Source organism: Acanthaster planci, linkage group LG12 (assembly GCF_054643075.1).
Source record: "Acanthaster planci isolate LZ-2023a linkage group LG12, COTS_SCS, whole genome shotgun sequence".
Classification (NCBI taxonomy): Eukaryota; Metazoa; Echinodermata; class Asteroidea; order Valvatida; family Acanthasteridae; genus Acanthaster; species Acanthaster planci.
The window spans coordinates 12862287-12879944 of NC_141788.1; the positions used below are offsets into that span (position 1 = coordinate 12862287).

The 17658-nt window shown below is 41.8% G+C and overlaps 1 protein-coding gene and 1 long non-coding RNA gene across 3 annotated transcripts in view; one reads left to right on the forward strand and one right to left on the reverse strand.

Annotated features, from left to right (window-relative positions):
• Nucleotides 1–7048, reverse strand: part of LOC110988049 (metalloprotease TIKI1-like) — a 72210-nt gene extending 65162 nt beyond the window's left edge. For both annotated transcript variants that reach the window (XM_022251267.2, XM_022251266.2), the window contains exons 1-2: nucleotides 6316–7048; nucleotides 5309–5863 (exon numbers count right to left, since the gene is read on the reverse strand). In XM_022251267.2, coding sequence (XP_022106959.1) covers nucleotides 5309–5863; nucleotides 6316–6492 — 732 coding nt within the window. In that variant the 5' untranslated portion in view covers nucleotides 6493–7048. The remainder of the gene's footprint in view (nucleotides 1–5308; nucleotides 5864–6315) is intronic.
• Nucleotides 7049–7125: 77 nt separating this feature from the next.
• Nucleotides 7126–17658, forward strand: part of LOC147797167 (uncharacterized) — a 59242-nt gene continuing 48709 nt past the window's right edge. Inside the window, exon 1 of the long non-coding RNA XR_015427435.1 lies at nucleotides 7126–7340. This is a non-coding gene — a long non-coding RNA (uncharacterized LOC147797167). The remainder of the gene's footprint in view (nucleotides 7341–17658) is intronic.

Genomic DNA, 17658 nt, shown 5'->3' on the forward strand with positions numbered 1-17658 from the left:
GATCGGTAATCTTTTCCCAGGATCATTTGATCCCAGTAAAGCTGATTGTCAAGTCACAATAATAAACAATAAGCACCGGTAACGAGGTGAAACTGGTGCCAGACATTAATGAACAGACAAAGGTTGGTCTGGTAGGATCTGTCTAGTAAGGGGTGCTAATAATCCTGGGTCTCAGGGATAATCTAGGCAATGGACAGAATGGTTACCGGAACCCGATACTGTGACAGACAGGCAATCAAACACTAATGAAGAAAACTTCCATCATGAAGAAGACAAATGTTTTAAAGTAGGACATTCAAGAAATTCAGTTTGAATTTTTTTTTAATTTCTTTTTGAATTTAAGTCTGACTCGAGCCAACGTGACCGGCCCATTAGAATGGCATTTGTCTTTGTTTTCCTTGGTATTAAACGGCTGCAAATACATGTATTTCATCAAAACAACAGCGGAATAACTAAAACAGGTCAGTCAGAAATGGTTGTAGTATTTCAAAAGGGGAAAAGTTAAACTGACTTGGCCATGTCTGTAACCCAAATCAGTTAATTTATGTGTTAAAGGTAGTGTATGAGATTTGCATGAACTGCAATTTGCCAACATTTTCCGATTTTACTTTGTGTATCATTTCACGGATTTGTTTCATTTTTTGAGTTCACGTCTTTGAGAAAAATCGAGAAAAACGCTGTTCATTTTGAACACTCATTGGTTGCAGGCCAGTAAGTACATGCACGTCCAAAGATTGCCTGCGCCGACCGAATCACGCGGACCGAATCACGGTTTGTAGGCTGTCAAATTCTCTGCTATTAGAGAAAGGGGGAAGATGAAATCTGCCAGCAGGACTGTCAGCTTGAAGTCTGAAATACTGGACCAAACGGGGCCATCCAAATTGCTATATTTAGCCATGGAGTGTACGCATCAATTTAAATGGCGATGGGTCTAATGACTGTTCTTTTATTAGGGATGATTATCTCTGGAGAGAAATATGTTCAACACTCATCGGTTAAGCCACTGAAAATTGAAAGGAAAATGAAAGATGGGGAAGTGAGCTTTAATTTTAAATGTGTCTGAGAAACTTGTATTTTTGACGATTTTTTGGAAGTGGGGGTATTTACCACTGACGTCTATGGCAGCTTATTTCAAGGTCTGCATCCCAAAGTGAAACTCGCTTAATTTTCTCTCAAAAATCCATGGGCCATAGGACTTTCGTGAGTGCCTGGACAATGCACTGTCCAGGCCGTTTTCTAGACCAATCATGGCCCTCAAAAATGCACTTTTCCATGGCTTCGCCTTGTATAGTGGTTGGCAAATTTACTTCAAGTTTGTGTGCCCTCTTCAACAAGCAACGCTGAGAGTTTGTCGAATAAGCACCGTTTCATTGTGCAGTGAATTGACTGCAGTCACCGCATGCAGTCACTGCGCGACCTGAGTACACCCACATGTGCACTATCATAAGCATTTTATAAGCATTACAGGGTCCAGTCCACTAATTCAAGCCCCATTGAAAACAGTGTAAAATCAGCACTGTTCAGGGCCCAATAGCATGCACGCCAACATCCCTGAGATTTCTGAAACACAAATGAAATTCTTGTCTGGTCACTTATCTTTCAATTTTAAATTATTCTCACAAAAGAACCCCCCCAAAAGTGACTTTTCCAAAGTCTGATTGCAGCCATTTTTCAAGTGGCAACCCTCAACATTTTTCGGGCACTTAGGACCATTTTTCAACTGTAGTTTTTAGCCTTTCTGCTCTCATATGAAAGCTCAAAGACCCAGGGAGTTGATCCCGGCAACGATTTACACGATCTCACCATTTTGGGGGCCAAACAATCTCCTTTTTCAAAAGATACCGTGGGGGGCACTTTTAATGCTAGAGAGCTGGCCAGAAATTCTCACTTGAATTAGTGGTCTGCATCCTACACAGTCATTGCTCGCTCTTCAGACGTAGTACATGTATACCGTACCTGTATGTCGGTCAAGACCAGTCCACACCCCGTAGTGCCCATCATGAGCACTTTATGTGTCAAAAGAAGTTCTTTTCTTCTTTTTCCAAGCGATTCGTTGACTTCATATACTTTAAGACTCAGGAACATTGAAATGAGAAACAGTTACAGTTTAAGAGGTCGGAGGAAAACCCCAGAGGATTATTCTGGGTACTAAAATTATTATGGGTACTGGGACTAAAACCCAATCCACAAGTGGACCGAGCCGGGAATCGAACCCGGACCGCAGAGGTGGAAGGCGAGGAAAGAACCACTAAGCCAACCCAACTCTCCTAAATATGGTAACTTCATGTATCCTTGCATTTTGGGCATGAGAGTTACTGTGACTGGAAAAACAGGAAGCTAAATGTCTCAAAATTGGAGATTTTGTTTGAGACAAACAGGCTTCGCCATGAACTCCGAAGGAGCGGCCATATTAGCGTTTTGGGCATCACCTTAAAGCCAATGAAATCCGATTTATTGTTTCTCGTCTGGGGTTTTTCAAATTTAGATGCGTTTTCTTTTTTCCTTTTCATTAGGCCTATTCCTTATTTTCTATCACGGAAAGATAACATCCTTTTCACATGCATAAGACCTATGTGGTTCCGTCACCCGATCTTTGGTGTGTCTGGAATTTGGGCCTAGTTGGGCAATATTGAGACTCGACAACATGGACTCGGACTTGAGCCGGACTCGGACAAAAATGGACTCGGGCTTGGCTCAGACTCGGTCCCTCGTGGAATCCGCTTGGCTCGGACTAGATGGACTCGACTTCGTCACTGGTACACCTGCCTACTTTAGTTCAGACGGGCTACAATAACTAAACAACTGTTTAACGAGAGTGATTCTTAATGCTCTTTCCTGGACTATATCAGCATAGAGGTAGATACCAGGCACCGTCACCACTACCATCTCGATAAGAATGTCCCACATTATGAGGATTATAAATCGTCACCAACACCACGAAGTAATACAAATCTATAGATGTGTGCGCGCTTCAACGCGTACTTTATAGAAATAGATATTTTCGTTTTCATGAAGAGGCACAAATGTCTTGCGTCGCGTGCTCCGTGATTTGCCGTATTCAGAAACTGACATTCTCCTTAATTTACACAGTTACGAGTATTAAGAGCATTTTTATTTCAGTTTAGTCACCCATTTACGGGTAAAATAAAATGATTTTAGACATTTAAAGCTTTTTTCTATGCTATATTGACAAAGCACACATGATTTGTGCTTCTTCGTGAAAACGAAAACGAATCACAATTGCAAATCAAATTGCAAATCAGTTGCTGCGCGCCATTAGGACAGATGACTCAAACATATTTTCCAATATCTTAGGACCCTGGGGTTGAACAAATAATCACAAATGTCAGTACCTAAATCTCTATAGAGTAACCATCTTTAAACTGTTCTCCCTTTCAAAACCATCAAGATTCATATCATGATTTTCAGGATTTTTATCTTTTCCCTCTGTTTTCACTTTTTAACTTTTCCAGTTTGGTTTTATTCGGTCTACTTTATTTTTTTGTATTACTTGTTTTATGATTATTTATTTTCATTTTTTTCCTTTATACTTGCGAGTCCTTGTTGAGGTAGGTCCCCTAGTCAAGTACATGTACAAAGACAAGTTAAGAAGTAAACGCCATGACAACGTTAAAGTGTAGCTGCAATGAATTCATCTTAGACCCAATTTTCTTCAACTTTATACTCTTCTTCATTGAATGAAAATTATTTGACATCCATTTTCGGTGAAAAAATTGAAAATGCAATTTTTTAAACATTAAAAATTACCCATGCTTTCCTACACAACTGAGGGCGCTGTTGCTGTGATGTCATTTGGGCACTGCAAAAGTTTTCTGTTCAAATTGCGAACCCAAACTTAACTCAATGAAAACATTTCTGAGAAATGGTTGCATGCTTGCTTATAGCTACTTACACAACAATGTATCACCCAAAAGAAAATTGAGGCCAGCAAAATCAGCAAAGTCATAGGTTTGTGCACAAATTCTCTACTGGAATGACATCACAGTTTTGCTTACGAATATGGCAATACTCATTAGCATAAAGCCGAAAAGGCAGCAAAATACCCTTTCAAACAGTATAAAGCAAAACTTGAAAATGAGGTTAACTAAGATATGAAGGCGCATCTGTGCAATTGTATTAAAAAATGAATTGCAGCTTCCATTTAAACGTTCTCAGCAGCTGTTCGCCGACAAGCAACTCCACGGCGTCATGATGCCCGTGATCAAAGACCGAGGGGAAAAAAGTGATTAACCTAACAATGAGTCGTCAAGTTTTATGAAAAATATTCCTTACCCACTAGACTGAAACTGTAGGGCCCTACTCCCGTTGTTTGATGACTATACCTGGCTTGGGAAGGTTACCCATACAAGAGTGCCAATAACTGATCAGAATTTTTAAAAAAAGAAAACGGAAAAAAAGAGAAGATAATGTGTAACACTCACGCGGAAGGTTTTTTTTACCGAGATCCGAGTGAAGGTTTTGGTTGAACTTCTCTGTAACTATATCGAAAGGGGTAAACCTGTGACCTATTAATGGTTGCTCAACACATTGTACATGTTTTATCAAGTTGGACAAAAGACGTTTTAAACGCTGTAACAGCCATTCTTATGGAAATCAATATTCTCGATCTCAAAGTACCTGGACAAGGAGTATGTTTACAGGCAACAATAGTCAGTGGGGAGATATCAAGAAGAGCCGAAAAAGATCAAGACAGCTGCTTTGTTGAAGCGTCTTCTTCAAAGAACTAGCGGTGAGCATTGACGATCTGTTGCCCTGACCACTATTTTTCAATTTTAATTATTTATTCATTTATTTTTTACTTCTTTATGTCAACTATACTTTCGCGCCTTCATTCTGCCCTGCTTTTAGCCCCCACTTTTTCTTTTGTATCTGCTGACTTCCAGTTATCAACCCCTAAGTAATCGAAGTTGTAAATGCTACGCTAATGCCCAATGAAATTAGCGGGGCGCTGTCAATTTCATTGAAGGTATTACACGGCCTGCTGGCTCCAAATTCTACTTCATTGTTCCGGGGGCTTTTCATCAGACGCGTCAAGTCCCCTAGAAAAGCGCCCCAGCTTTTCAAAACTTGTTTTTATCTCTGATTGAGCGCGTGGCGATTTTCTGGAGCGGGTCTTGTCGCGTCGGGCGTGAAAAAGTGGCAGCCGGAAAAGCATAAGCTCGATTCACAAACGACTTTAATACAAGTACAGAGTTCCTTAAAAAGTAGGGTGTTCCTTGAAATATTGAGATAAATTCCCAAGAGGTAGCAAACCCGAGAAGACACTCAAATTGTAACAGTTACTTACTTGTGTGAAGTTGAGTCCGTTTAGTGGCACGCATTGTTCCTCCACCCGCTCCACGGCACCCGTTCTTTTATTCATTCTCATAGCTTCTTGGGCAAGGAAAAGATCCAAAACTGGAATGCCTCGAGATTTGATATCTGTTTCTGTGAGAGCGTTGACCATGAGCATGACCCATATCGGCCGTTTCCTCTCCCAGTTTCCAGCAATGGCATTGAAGAGATAATCGGCATAGAGGCCCCTTCCTCGCTGGTCCGCTGTCATCCATGACGGCATCATGATCTTGACATACTCCAAATGTTCCCTCAGTCGCTCAAATAAACTCCTTGGTAAAACATCGCTGAGGTTCTCCCCATGAGGAAGCAACTGGCAGTTAGTTAGGGTTGAAATAGTGTAGGTATCTGTGAGATCTAACTCGAAGAATATGTTTTCACTCTCGCCGAATGCCTGTTTGATGTTCCCTGGTATGTAGTCCCAGACACGAGTGTATGGAACGTGGATGGTGCCGAAGAAGTACGCAGGGGTGTCTCGCTTCACCCGCCATAGAAACGATTTGACACCCTGTAGATATTTCAAGTACATGTATGATGAAACATGACGACAAAGAAAATGCAGAGTCGGTTATCGGAGGATAACGCATGATATCATGCAGCCATGTGATAAACCTCTCCACAGCATAAAAACATTAAAGCCCAGACTTTGTACATGTACTGTAGGCAACGCACCAAACAGTTTGACACTATTACCGAGTCTCAGGAAGAGATTGTCATGGTGAATAACTTTCGGCTTTAGCTTACAAGCAATGTATTATTTTTTTACGTTTACAATCTGGTGCAAATTATGCCAGTTGAAAATGTGTTCGTACTTCCCAGGAGCATGAATGTGAACAAAATAATTCAAACTTACGACTTCCAGGCCCCGGCAAATGTAAACAAATATTACAACTAGAAGTATTTCCGCGTGAAAAGATCTAAAACACGATAACGTAACCCATGTAGCATGTGAATACTTACTTCTGCTGTTGAGTTTCTATTTTCGCAATGTAATTTTTCCCGAAGCCTTTGAACGGATCCCGAGATCGGCAAGGCAAGTAGAAACAGGTAAAACACGGGTATTAAACTCATCATCCACGCATGACCAAAGACAGGCATTTTCCCGTGATTTACTCTCACAACTTCTCGGAATATCATTACACATCACAAGGCTGACAACAGTTAGTGGTGCTCTTTCTCTTGATTCACCATGTGTAACGTACGCTTTGTAGAGGCATGCACCTGTCAAATCGAGTTATGTTTACCGCATGACACCAAAGTGTGACGGCGAAGTCGAAGCGTCCCTGCCGCTCTCAAAGGCTCAATGACTTCCGTTCAGTTGCTTGCACTTCGGAGCCAATCGTTACACTAAAATATGGAGTCATAGTCGTGGTTTTTATCTGCATAACTCAGGGGGAAAAAACAGGGTCTTGTATTTTCCAAGTGTACAAGACAGCCATACCGGTGCTAGAAGAACAGATTACTGTCACCCCGTCTCTTCAAAGCGTTGTACTTGCGGGTAGTCTACCGACTAGCGTCCGCGTGCATTCAGCAATCGCACAGCGTTTGCTGCTTGACTGTTCATTCAGGCGTTGTCAGAGAGGGTTTCTCCACCACATCGAAGCAAGCCACGTACTTATGTGCAGTGCCGTTGATCATGCTGATTGGTGGGTTGGTGCTGTAAGCCAGATCAATCAAAATGCCGCGTGGGCCGACACGGATGTATGCTCACATCGAGTGTCTGGTGTCTCCGGCCGGCCAAGCTTGCTGGCTGTGTGGCGCTCGTGTAATCACACAAGATGCATGAATAGCCTGGGACTCCCGCGAGTAACGGGGACAGGAGGGTCTCATGAATGACATCACAAGAGGAGCTGAGCGAGACGGAGGTGTCAACTCCCCTTCATCAATGTATAGGAAATACTAAGCAGAAAATTCTGGTTAATCACTAGACATGACAAAGTGAACTTTCCACTGTACTGGCCCTGATTCAAGACATACAATGTTTGGTGAGTAATGTACCATATCTTGTTTCAGTATAAACAAACTAACCCAGTAAGGGATAAGTTTGTTGGTTCTTAAATGCTGTAAAAACCTTGAGATATTCTGTCCAGAAAAAACTAAAGGTTATGAATTGAAGAGACTACACATGTACCGGGCCCAACTGGCAGGTTTTTCTCTAGTGGTGATAATATTGCACATTTAAAACAAAAGGTGAACACTTTTCAGTTCCAATATTTTAGACACTACAGTCCTTATCAAATTTGTTCCTCTGGATAGGATTAAAGTCGTACGTGTTTCCCAAGATTCCCCGTACTGAAAACCGAAAGTAGTTGTGTGTGCGTGTTCTTGTCTTTGTATAGCATGCCAAGTGTCTTGCCATTGTGCGCATCTGCGTGTTTTGTGTTCCTTTTTGGTTTTGTGCTATGCTGCTTGTATTTTTGCTTGTTCGGGTTTTGTACTCTCTGTCTTTGTTGTTGCGTGTTTGTCCAGTTAAAGTTAAATGCTACTGTTTTTCTGATGGCTGTGTTAACTGGTCTTTCGGAGTGGTCGATTGCGTTGTTTCTATTTTTTGTCTGTATGGCTTGTGTTTCTTTTTCTTTTGTCGATTCATCAAGTAGCACCGAGGAGAACAAACGGACAGAGCAAGTAAGTACTTGTTTATTTACTTGTGTTTTGTGTTCTCTTTGTTGTCTGTTTGGAAGCAAGTGCAGATCCAGCTCCCCCCCTCCATCGCCATTTCCTTTGGGGGCCTACGTCTAAAGGTTGGACGACCCACTAAAAGCATAAACCATGAAAGGGTCTAATTTTGCGTGTGCAGTTCAGGAAAAAAGCAACCCAAAAGATTGAACAGGTTTGCCAATGGCGACAACTGTAGTACCCCCCAAGTTCGAACAAAAATTCCCCCAGCAAAAAAAAAATAAAAAATCCTGGGCCTACCCTATTCTTTTATAAATATATTCACAGTTTTTTGGTTTTTTTGTGGTGTTTGAATGTACGGTTTGTGTGTTTGTTGCTAGAACCCGAGAGTTTCTTTACTATCATTGAATGTAAATTACTCGAAAAGCTTTCATTTGCTTTGATGCAACAAAGAACTCATAAATAACTCTTATATGCCTATGAAAAACAAAGTAAACATGTAATTTATTGATGACAATATTTAAAGGAACCAGGAAATAGAAATATTTTTATAAATTTTACTAAAATCCCTTGAAATTGCATCTTTGGGTTTCGGTTAACCTTATTTTAAATTTCTGTTTTGTAACTTTAACCCATATTTTGATTTTTTGGGGAGGTTATGCTAATGTTATTTGCATATTCATGAGCAGAACCATGATGCCATCCAAGGCAGATAGCAAATTTGGGGTTCACAATTTGAACATGAAAACATGCAACCTGAACCTGTCTTCCTGTATTTACATCAAAGCAAAAGCGCCCTCACTTGTCCAGAAAAGCTTGTTCAATTTTTAATGTTTGAAAAAGTTCACCATTCAATGCACTTAACTAAAAAAAAAAGATGTCAAACAGTCTCCATACATGGAAGAAGAGTACAGAGATACACAAAAAGTGATCCTAAGAAAAATTCATTTAGGTTACAGTGTACAATGTTGGGAGGTTAAACATTGTACATATATACTTGTATACAGTAACTAAATTTCTCACAAGATATTACAGGCGAGGACTTGAGGCAGGCAATGACGAAGGACGACTCCACGTATTGCGAAACAGTGCATGCGAGCTGGATCGCGGGGTGCACCCACGTATATAAGCTAGAAATATGTCCGCCGAGCTCATTAATAAAAGTTATACACTCAAACTATTCTATATTAGAGGGTCCTGGGAGCCATGGATCTGGGGAATTGAAGAAATATGGCACTGGACCTCTGGCCCGGACCCAGGGCTTCCAATTGTGAGCAATTCGGATGCAATCGGGTCCGAAAGTGGCACTATTTCAGCCATTTTGCAGAGGGGTGCATTTTCAAAATGGTTACTTTCCTGGGCAGTGAAATTTCCTTCGTTTTAGGGGTGGTCTGCTTTGGGTGAGAATTTCTCAAAAATTCATTGGTCAACCCACTAAAAATTGAAAGGAAAATGAAAGAGGACATGTCGAACATCGTTTTTCTGCACAGCCTGAACACCAGTGAGAGTTGTGAGTATTTTTTAAATATTTGTGAAGTAGGGGGATTTATCACTGCTGTCTATGATAATTTATTTGCTGCGGTGCACCCCGCAGGGCAAATTCACCCCCAACAAACGCGCGGAAATAGACAAAACGGCGAGAGACCCTAGCTGACCCCTGTTGCCAAAATATGGGGACTAGAAAACCACAAAATACTGAACTGTAGACTGAGCTTACAAAACCTCTCTATCAGAATTAGAGTCACCTCTCTCAGCACTTCTTGGTCAAGATGAACTTGTTCCAATCGCTCAACAGACGAACCGCCAGCAGGTCACGGGTCCTGACAGACACAAAAGTCTCATCGTACACTCAATCCTGCCATAGTCCACTCGTCCTGGTTTTACTTAGGTTATCTTGTTTTTCCAGAAATTACTGTACTCTACGTTTATAAGTTTCAAGAAACGTCTTACAATTATGTAAGCTTAAGAAGGGTAAACTACATGTAACAGAACGTCAGATATTTATGGAGTATAGGTATATGTACTCAAGAAGGTTCTGGTCATTTACAATGCCCGCCTCTTGGGGTCAAGTCACACACAGACTCTCGTGCAGCAACAGTGGATGATGGTACAAGTGGATAATGCCCTATAAAACAACACCCAGCATCACGCCACTAAAATGACATCAATGCAATGGGATGCTGATAATTCTGTCACGGGATTTTTAAAAACTGTTTCAATTTACCTGATGTCCGTAACGTGTACATGACACATGGTTCTCGATAATTTTATTACGTTCTGCACTGTTGTTAGTATTTTGGATAGTGTTATTTATGTATTTTCAATCTGTTGAATGTAATTTAAACCCAGTGGCCTAACTAACGTGGAATTATGATAGTATTTGAAAGTTTTTCTAACGTTGAACGCTAGCCCCAAAATCAACAGTGGAAGCAAAACATCTACTCAACGTCAGATATCAACGTTGATGCCACGTCGAAAAGCGTGCATTGAATGAACGCTGATATTAGTTGTATTTAAAAGTTTTTCTAACGTTGAACTCTAGCTGCGAAATCAACAGTGGAAGCATTACATTCGCTCAACGTCAAATATCGACTTTTTCTGACAACATCCAATCAACCTCTGTGCCATGTTGTCAAACGCACGTTCCAGCATCATAGAATATAAATTGAGAAGAGTAATGATTTTGAATCCCTATAGCGATAGATTAACGTTCATTCTGTGTTGGTAATGATAATAAACCAAGTACATAATTCGATATAATTCGACGGCGTTAACTTTTTTACGCGCGGAGGAAGAGAAGCTAGGGCTGTAGTGTATGTTAAGCTCGGTGGTTATATCCACCAGAAGGTATGTGCAAGTATATAATCTCACCCTAAAACACAATCTGTGCATGGAAAATAAAAATAAGTGCACAGAAAGGATGAAAAGAATGCAGCATTACTTAAAAGCGATATATGCATATACGGGTATCTACATATGCATTCTTATCTGGTTCATAAGTGTGACGTCACTTCAGTTTAAACCACGCCCACTGCACATGCAGAGCACATGGGGGGGTGCATGCATTGATCGCCGTTTGCATGGGCCGTTTTCGAATACTCAACTTCGTCTCCGACTCAGGCTTCGAGTAGGAAACCAATCCCTGATTGTGGGCCTGAAGCGTTTAACTTAAATTGAAGTACTGTAATGTTTGGCTCTTTTGCATCTTACTTGATGTTTTGTGGCGCTATCAGACTTACTATTGCGCTTTCAACCTCAAAGTCGGGAAGTAAAAAACAGATGAAGCCTCAGACAGAGCCCAAGCCGAGTATTGAGAAACGGCCATGGAACCATGGAACCGGAAGTTAACGCGCAACTTCAGCGATTGTCCAATGGGAGCCTGCAAATCGTGACGCGTCCGCCTTTGTGACGAAGTCACTTACGAACTGGATAGACTTCAATCACTTTTTAGCCTTCATGTGGATTTTCATCCAAGGATGCACACTTGTGGAATGCAGTAAATGGAGCCAACATTCCTCCAAAATGATTCTGGGACCTCCATAACGGGATAATACAGTTTAACCAAGTCCTTAGAATTCAGCATAATTTTTGATACGTCAATTTCGTGTACTGTTGGATGTACTTCTTGTACGTTCATGTCACACTTGTTGAACAGATTATTAATATAGTGGGAAAGGTTTGTACACCGTGTATTATGACCTCAACCTTCCTATAGACATCACAAATAGACGGCCATACAACTTTGTTGTAAACATTAATTTATAACTTAAAAATTTGTCAGGATGTCTGGTGTCCGTTGGAGTTCTTTGAGTAAAGTTTGAATTAAAGTAATTTCTATACGCCAATTTCAAAAGAAAAATCCTTAACTCATAAATGACAGTCTTTTTAAAACTTCAAACAAATTTTCAAAAGGACACACTGCAAAATCACCATTTAGTACAAGTACATGTGTCCATTACACACGCACAAAAAGGATGTATACAAAAATTAGACGATCAGAAAAGTTTCAACAAACAACTCTCTTCGGAAAGTGTGTCGGCATCGACTTGTGGGCAAAGCTTTTGTGCATTTATTAGGGAATGTTCATGCCTGGGTGACCAGGGGCTACTTTCACAAATCATCCTATACACGAACCGCACCGTTTTGAATGCAAAAATGGAGGGTTTAGAAGGATCACAGAACGTGAAAAGTAAAACTGAAGTATACACCTTGTTGAAACTGCCAGTTTCTTCAGAATAATTTTCCTAACTATGACTGCAGTTCCTTCTAAATCAGATCTAAGCTGTCCTCGGCATATCGAAATATGATCACCGCTTTAAAAGCACAATGCCTCATGGAATAGCCTTGAACACACATGTGCATTAAACAAGCCTCAGGCTGTGAGATAGCCCCAAGATCTCTGGACTTAAACTATTTCTCTGACGTCACCCATAAAAGCCAATTGGAATAAGAACTGCTCATTCAAATTAATCGACCGACAGTCAAAAAAGAATAAGATAATTCTACTCATTACATTTCAGAGAACCCAAAACTTGACCCAAAATATCCAACTTTGTTAAGAAAGGCAGTCATATTGGCAAGAGTAAGTACACTTGAATGAACTTGCAAGAAATAGTAAATTTTGCCCAGAAATCATAGCAGGATGACCATATCCTGAAAATTGTAAGTCGACATGTTGAGAAATATAGGGTGACAACATTTGGAAAATAAATGACAACCTCCTGAGATAATTTGTCACGGGGTGAAGAAATCTTGGAGTAGGCTGTCAATGTCCTAAGATAATATTTCACTTGTAGGATATCGTTCACCTGGTTATTGGATGTAGACAACTCACTTGCAACTCACGGCATGTCATCGCCTCAATGTTAAATTAATCAGGATACCGACATCGTACCTCTAAGATGTCTTCATCTTGGGATTAATTTGGGATGTCGTCATCTTAATTTCAGTGTTGTCATCCTGTGACAGATTTCAAAGGATATGCCCTCATCTGCCCTGTGATACGTCGTTATCCTAATAACAAGTCGGATGACACCTTCAGAGGAGCCTCGTACAATATGAATCTACAACTTCTGCCAACCTCCGGAGTTAATCTAACCACAGCTCCATTTCACAGACACTTACCTCTGCCTGATGTCTTCAAAGTTCCGAGGATTTTTTTTTTGTTTTGTTTTGGTACGCTGCTTGTGTTTGTTTTCCTTCATACTACTGGTAGGCCGAAAGAAGCACCGAATCGCCTTTTAAAGCTCTCATTTTTTTTTTTACTTTTCATCACTTGATATTGTGCGGGATACGAGAGGATCGGGTCTACGATACTGAAAATACACGTATATATTGTTTCCCATTCCCATGTACCGTGACATGGGATTTGGTCCCATTCAAATAACAAATGGTCACAAAACCTCCGTCAAAGGGACCGACGTGTCTTTCCCTGAAAATCAGGACACGTGATAGGGCACTTTGAATGGAAAGCTTTCGAGGAGATTATTTTGAAATTCAACTTTGGTTTTGGAGCAAAATGGAAGATTAAACGATGAAGTGGTCAGCAAAAAGGAAGGGTTATGGCCCGGAGTCGGCACAAGGCATCGTCATTTTGTTTCGCATAGCGGGAAACTTCTTTCTTCATCGTAATGAAAGCTACGAAGCACCAAAGTCGGAAAAAGCAATAAAATTTATCCCAGCATTCGGAAGTTGAAAAGGGCATATTAAAACAATTTTTTTACAAATTCCAAACAGGCGTTGTGCCAAGATTTCCCGATTTAAAGTTAACATTTTTGTCTTACGATATTTCAAATGAATTCAAAGTATCCGCAGAGCTATGTGTGAGTTAGTGTACAAGCGAAAATTGAAAGCCACTGACTAAATAATTAAAGTAAGACGGTTTCAGAAGACACGCCAAATATGCCTCAGGAATTTTGAAGATTATTCCTCAAAGAGATACATATTTTATAGAAGGGCTCATTCCCCCAGCGTATAGCCCTCCCATCACAAACACCAACAGAGCTTCCCGAACAAAGACAACAAACCCATCATCATACTTCCGATCCGTGCCTTGAAGTCTGAACTTCAGAACACAGAATGTGCTGCTCTATTCACGTCCACAGTCTGGTTCCCTGTCCAAAGATTCCCTGACGACTCTTGATAAAAATCTTAGGTCAGGCATCGATAGAGGCCCAGAAGGGACATCGCCAATCAGCAATATTGACAAAAGTATTTGCGACTAAATTCACGACTCGTTGAACTTGTGGTCGCAAATAGTGCCGCAAGCATGCGTTGTGCCAAAGCTGCCCAGCCGAATAACGATTTTAGATCAAGCCGAAAAATGTAGGTCGTTGTGCGTGCGCGTGGACAATATTTACATGGGATGTGATGGGGATGTAGTGCTAAATTGCCCCCCCCCCAAAAAAAATTGAAAACCAACACAAAGTCTTTGCTCGCAAGTTGGGTTTGTTCATAGATGTAAATCCCGGGAGGATGGGTTTGTATACTTCCCCCACCTGAACCGGGGAATGGGCCATTGAATCATCCCTCCACCCACCTTTTCGCGGTGAGCAAAAAAATCAAGGCGGATTGTTGAAGAATTTTCGGACATCCCAAACAACCAACATGTATTTAATGGCACTCAAAAAGGGAAAACAATTTAAAAAGCCATGACGGTCCATGAAGTCGATTTGCTGTGTGTGAGTAATCTCTCCTCCCAGGTAACTCCGAGAATATGTTGAAGGCAGCGCACATGGAACGCTTCCAGGGTCTTGACTTTCTGTAGAGTGTCCATGCTTCACATCCATACAAAAAGAAGGAGGAGGTGTATACAGCATAGCAGACAGCGACTTTAGTACTGATGCGAAGGTTGTGGTTTGATATACACGTCCGTTTGCAAAAACGGCCAAAAGCAGAAGACGCTTGACGGATCTCATTTGGTGATCTTTTCGTTGAGTGGGGCCCCGTAAGAGATAATGCTGCCGAGGTACAAGTTGTGCTCAAAATTATTCATACCCTTTGGAAAATAACATATTTGTTCTAAACTCTTTATTCGTTAAAGCTATTATGCTGGTACTTCCACTATATCTTTTGTCTATTTGTTGCAATACACAAACCCACATACGTGTTGGCTAAACTTCATTTGCATAATAATAGATACTCCTGGTCAAAATTATTCATGTCCTTTCATTCATACTGCTTATTTTTACTTTCTGTGACTGCAAGAATCTTTGGCATGAAGCTATTTCAAGATGTTTCAATAGAATAAATACCTTCTTCATGACGTTGTGTTCAAGATTCTGATGAAATGCTGTCTCTCCCAGAGAGTATAAAAATAAGAAAAGTTTTCAGATCATTCTCAGTTACTAATCACCATGGCCAAGAAGAAGGAACTCGGTGATGACAGACGCCAGCGTATCGTGAATGCCTATAAAGAAAGCAAAGGCTGCAAGGCAATTTCCAAGCAATATGAGGTCCCTCTTGCAAACAGTTCAGAGTATCATAAGAAGCATAAGAGCTTCAACGCAGTGAAAAACCTCAATGGGCGTGGCAGGAAGTGCAAAGTATCTCCTAGAATCGCCAGACAGATCTACCAGGAAGCCAACAACAACCCACAGATCACAACCAAGGCCCTAATGGATACCCTTGACGAGGCAGGGACGAAGGTGTCAAAGGCAACCATCAGCGAGTACTGCACAAAGGAGGTCTCCACAGACGCAGGCCCAGAAGGACACCACTACTCAGGAAGAAACATAAGGAGGCTGGTCTGGTATTTGCTAGAGTACATCTGAACCAAGATCCTACCTTTTGGTCATCGGTCCTGTGGTCTAATGAGATAAAGATGGAGTTGTTTGGCCACATGGATATTGCCAGGAGGATGCAAGGAGAAGCATACATGCCGAAGAAAACAGTTCTAACCGTAAAACATGGTGGTGGCAACATAATGCTATGGCGTTGCTTCTCTACTAGTGGCACTGGGAACCTCAATAACCCTAACCCCTAGGGTGTATGGTTTTACATACGACTTGGGGTTTAGTTTGGGTCTTTGGGAGTAATCGCTCAGCAATAGGGGAAAATGAGTCGGTGTAGCATGACACGGGCAAGTATCTTGCCAGCAACATCGAGGAGGGATGTGCCGCTGCTGTTGCCATGTGTAGAGCAATCCCCTTTCTCCTGGTATATACATGTAGAGACTATAGTTGCGTGCTTTCATGAGTCGGAAACTGTACCATGATTTCAGCAAACGGAGCAGAAATCGGTGAGTTTCCGGAGTAGGTATAGGCCTCCATGCTCGTACACTTCTCCAGGGATCGCATCTTCACCAGGAGCTTTTTTCACGGTTCTTTAAGGCTAGAACTGCTTTTTGCACTTCTTTGAGGGCTGGACATTCAACCAATTCTGGAACTAGTGAGAATGTTGGGAGCTTATTAAGGGCTGTGCTTTCGGACACGTTTTCTCTGTTCAGGAGATCCTGGAAGTGTTCTGCTCAACGTTCAAGAATTTGTAGCTTGTCCCGGGGGGGGGGTGTTGCCATCTGCAGAGCGTACCAGAACCACCGTACGTCTAAGGGCCACATATGCCTTTGGTGGCATTGGGAAAACTCATAGGACTTGATTTTGTAGGCACAGCAATGGATTTCTTGGCCTTTATTGATCCACTATTCACTGGGGATTTCACGAAGTATGCGCAGAGTGGCTGACTTTGCTTCCATTTTTGCAAGAGAGCAGTGGATGCCGGATGTGCCAGGTAGTCTTGGGAGTGTAACGTTCTTGTTCTTTACGAAGGGAAAAACCTCGTCCACGTTCTTATATGCAAACTGATAGCAAAACTGTGTTTAAAAAGATTAACACACTTTTAGAGTGTACCGATGACCTTTGCTGGAATTCCTCCCTACACGAGCATCGAAATCGGTGAGTAGGGCGATCTTGTCAGGCACAGGAACGTTGCGGATTGTTTCATCCAAAGAAGCGCAGAAAGCCTCTTCCGCTTCTTCCTCAGAGTACAGGGTGTAAGCGTATGCATTGATGATGGTCACGAGGGATCTCTTCATTAATGAGAAGCGAAGGGACCGTCATCAGTCGCGAGCTGATGCCAAGGGGACTCCGGTATCCTGGAAAGGATTTCATTCCTTGTTGCCAAACCAACACCATGGGTTCGTTGCTCTGCTGGGGATAAACCCTTCCAAGAAAAGGTGTATTCTGCTTGTGCTTCGCTGATGGGTCCTTCGTTGTGGAGACGGGTTTCACTGAGAGCGCAAATGTCCACTCTGCATCGTAGGAGCTCAGAGGCTACGATTCCTGTTCTTCGAGGAGGTCTCCCGGTTCCACTGGTGTTTCCCAGATGTTCCAAGAAGAGAGGAGAAGTGATCTAATTTTGTTTGTTTTTTGAGGCTGTTCCAGGTGGTTGGAGTTTTCCAAAGATTTCTGAACGCAATATTGGGACAACTCTCGAGGCGTGGTTACCTGGTCGAGCTCAGGCAGCACAAGCTTTTTTGAGGACACTATTCTTGTCCCTTTCCTGGATTGGGACGGGCAGTGCTACCCTTAAATAAGGCTGCCTAGACACGCCGGCAGAACACGGACCGGACACTTGTCCCAGTTGCGTCGCAGAACGGCCATCACACCGTACGTGCAGAGTCCATGCTAAGAACTTCCACTGTCAACCTCAACTGTTTCTATCACACATTGTCTGTCGCCGCATGACTTG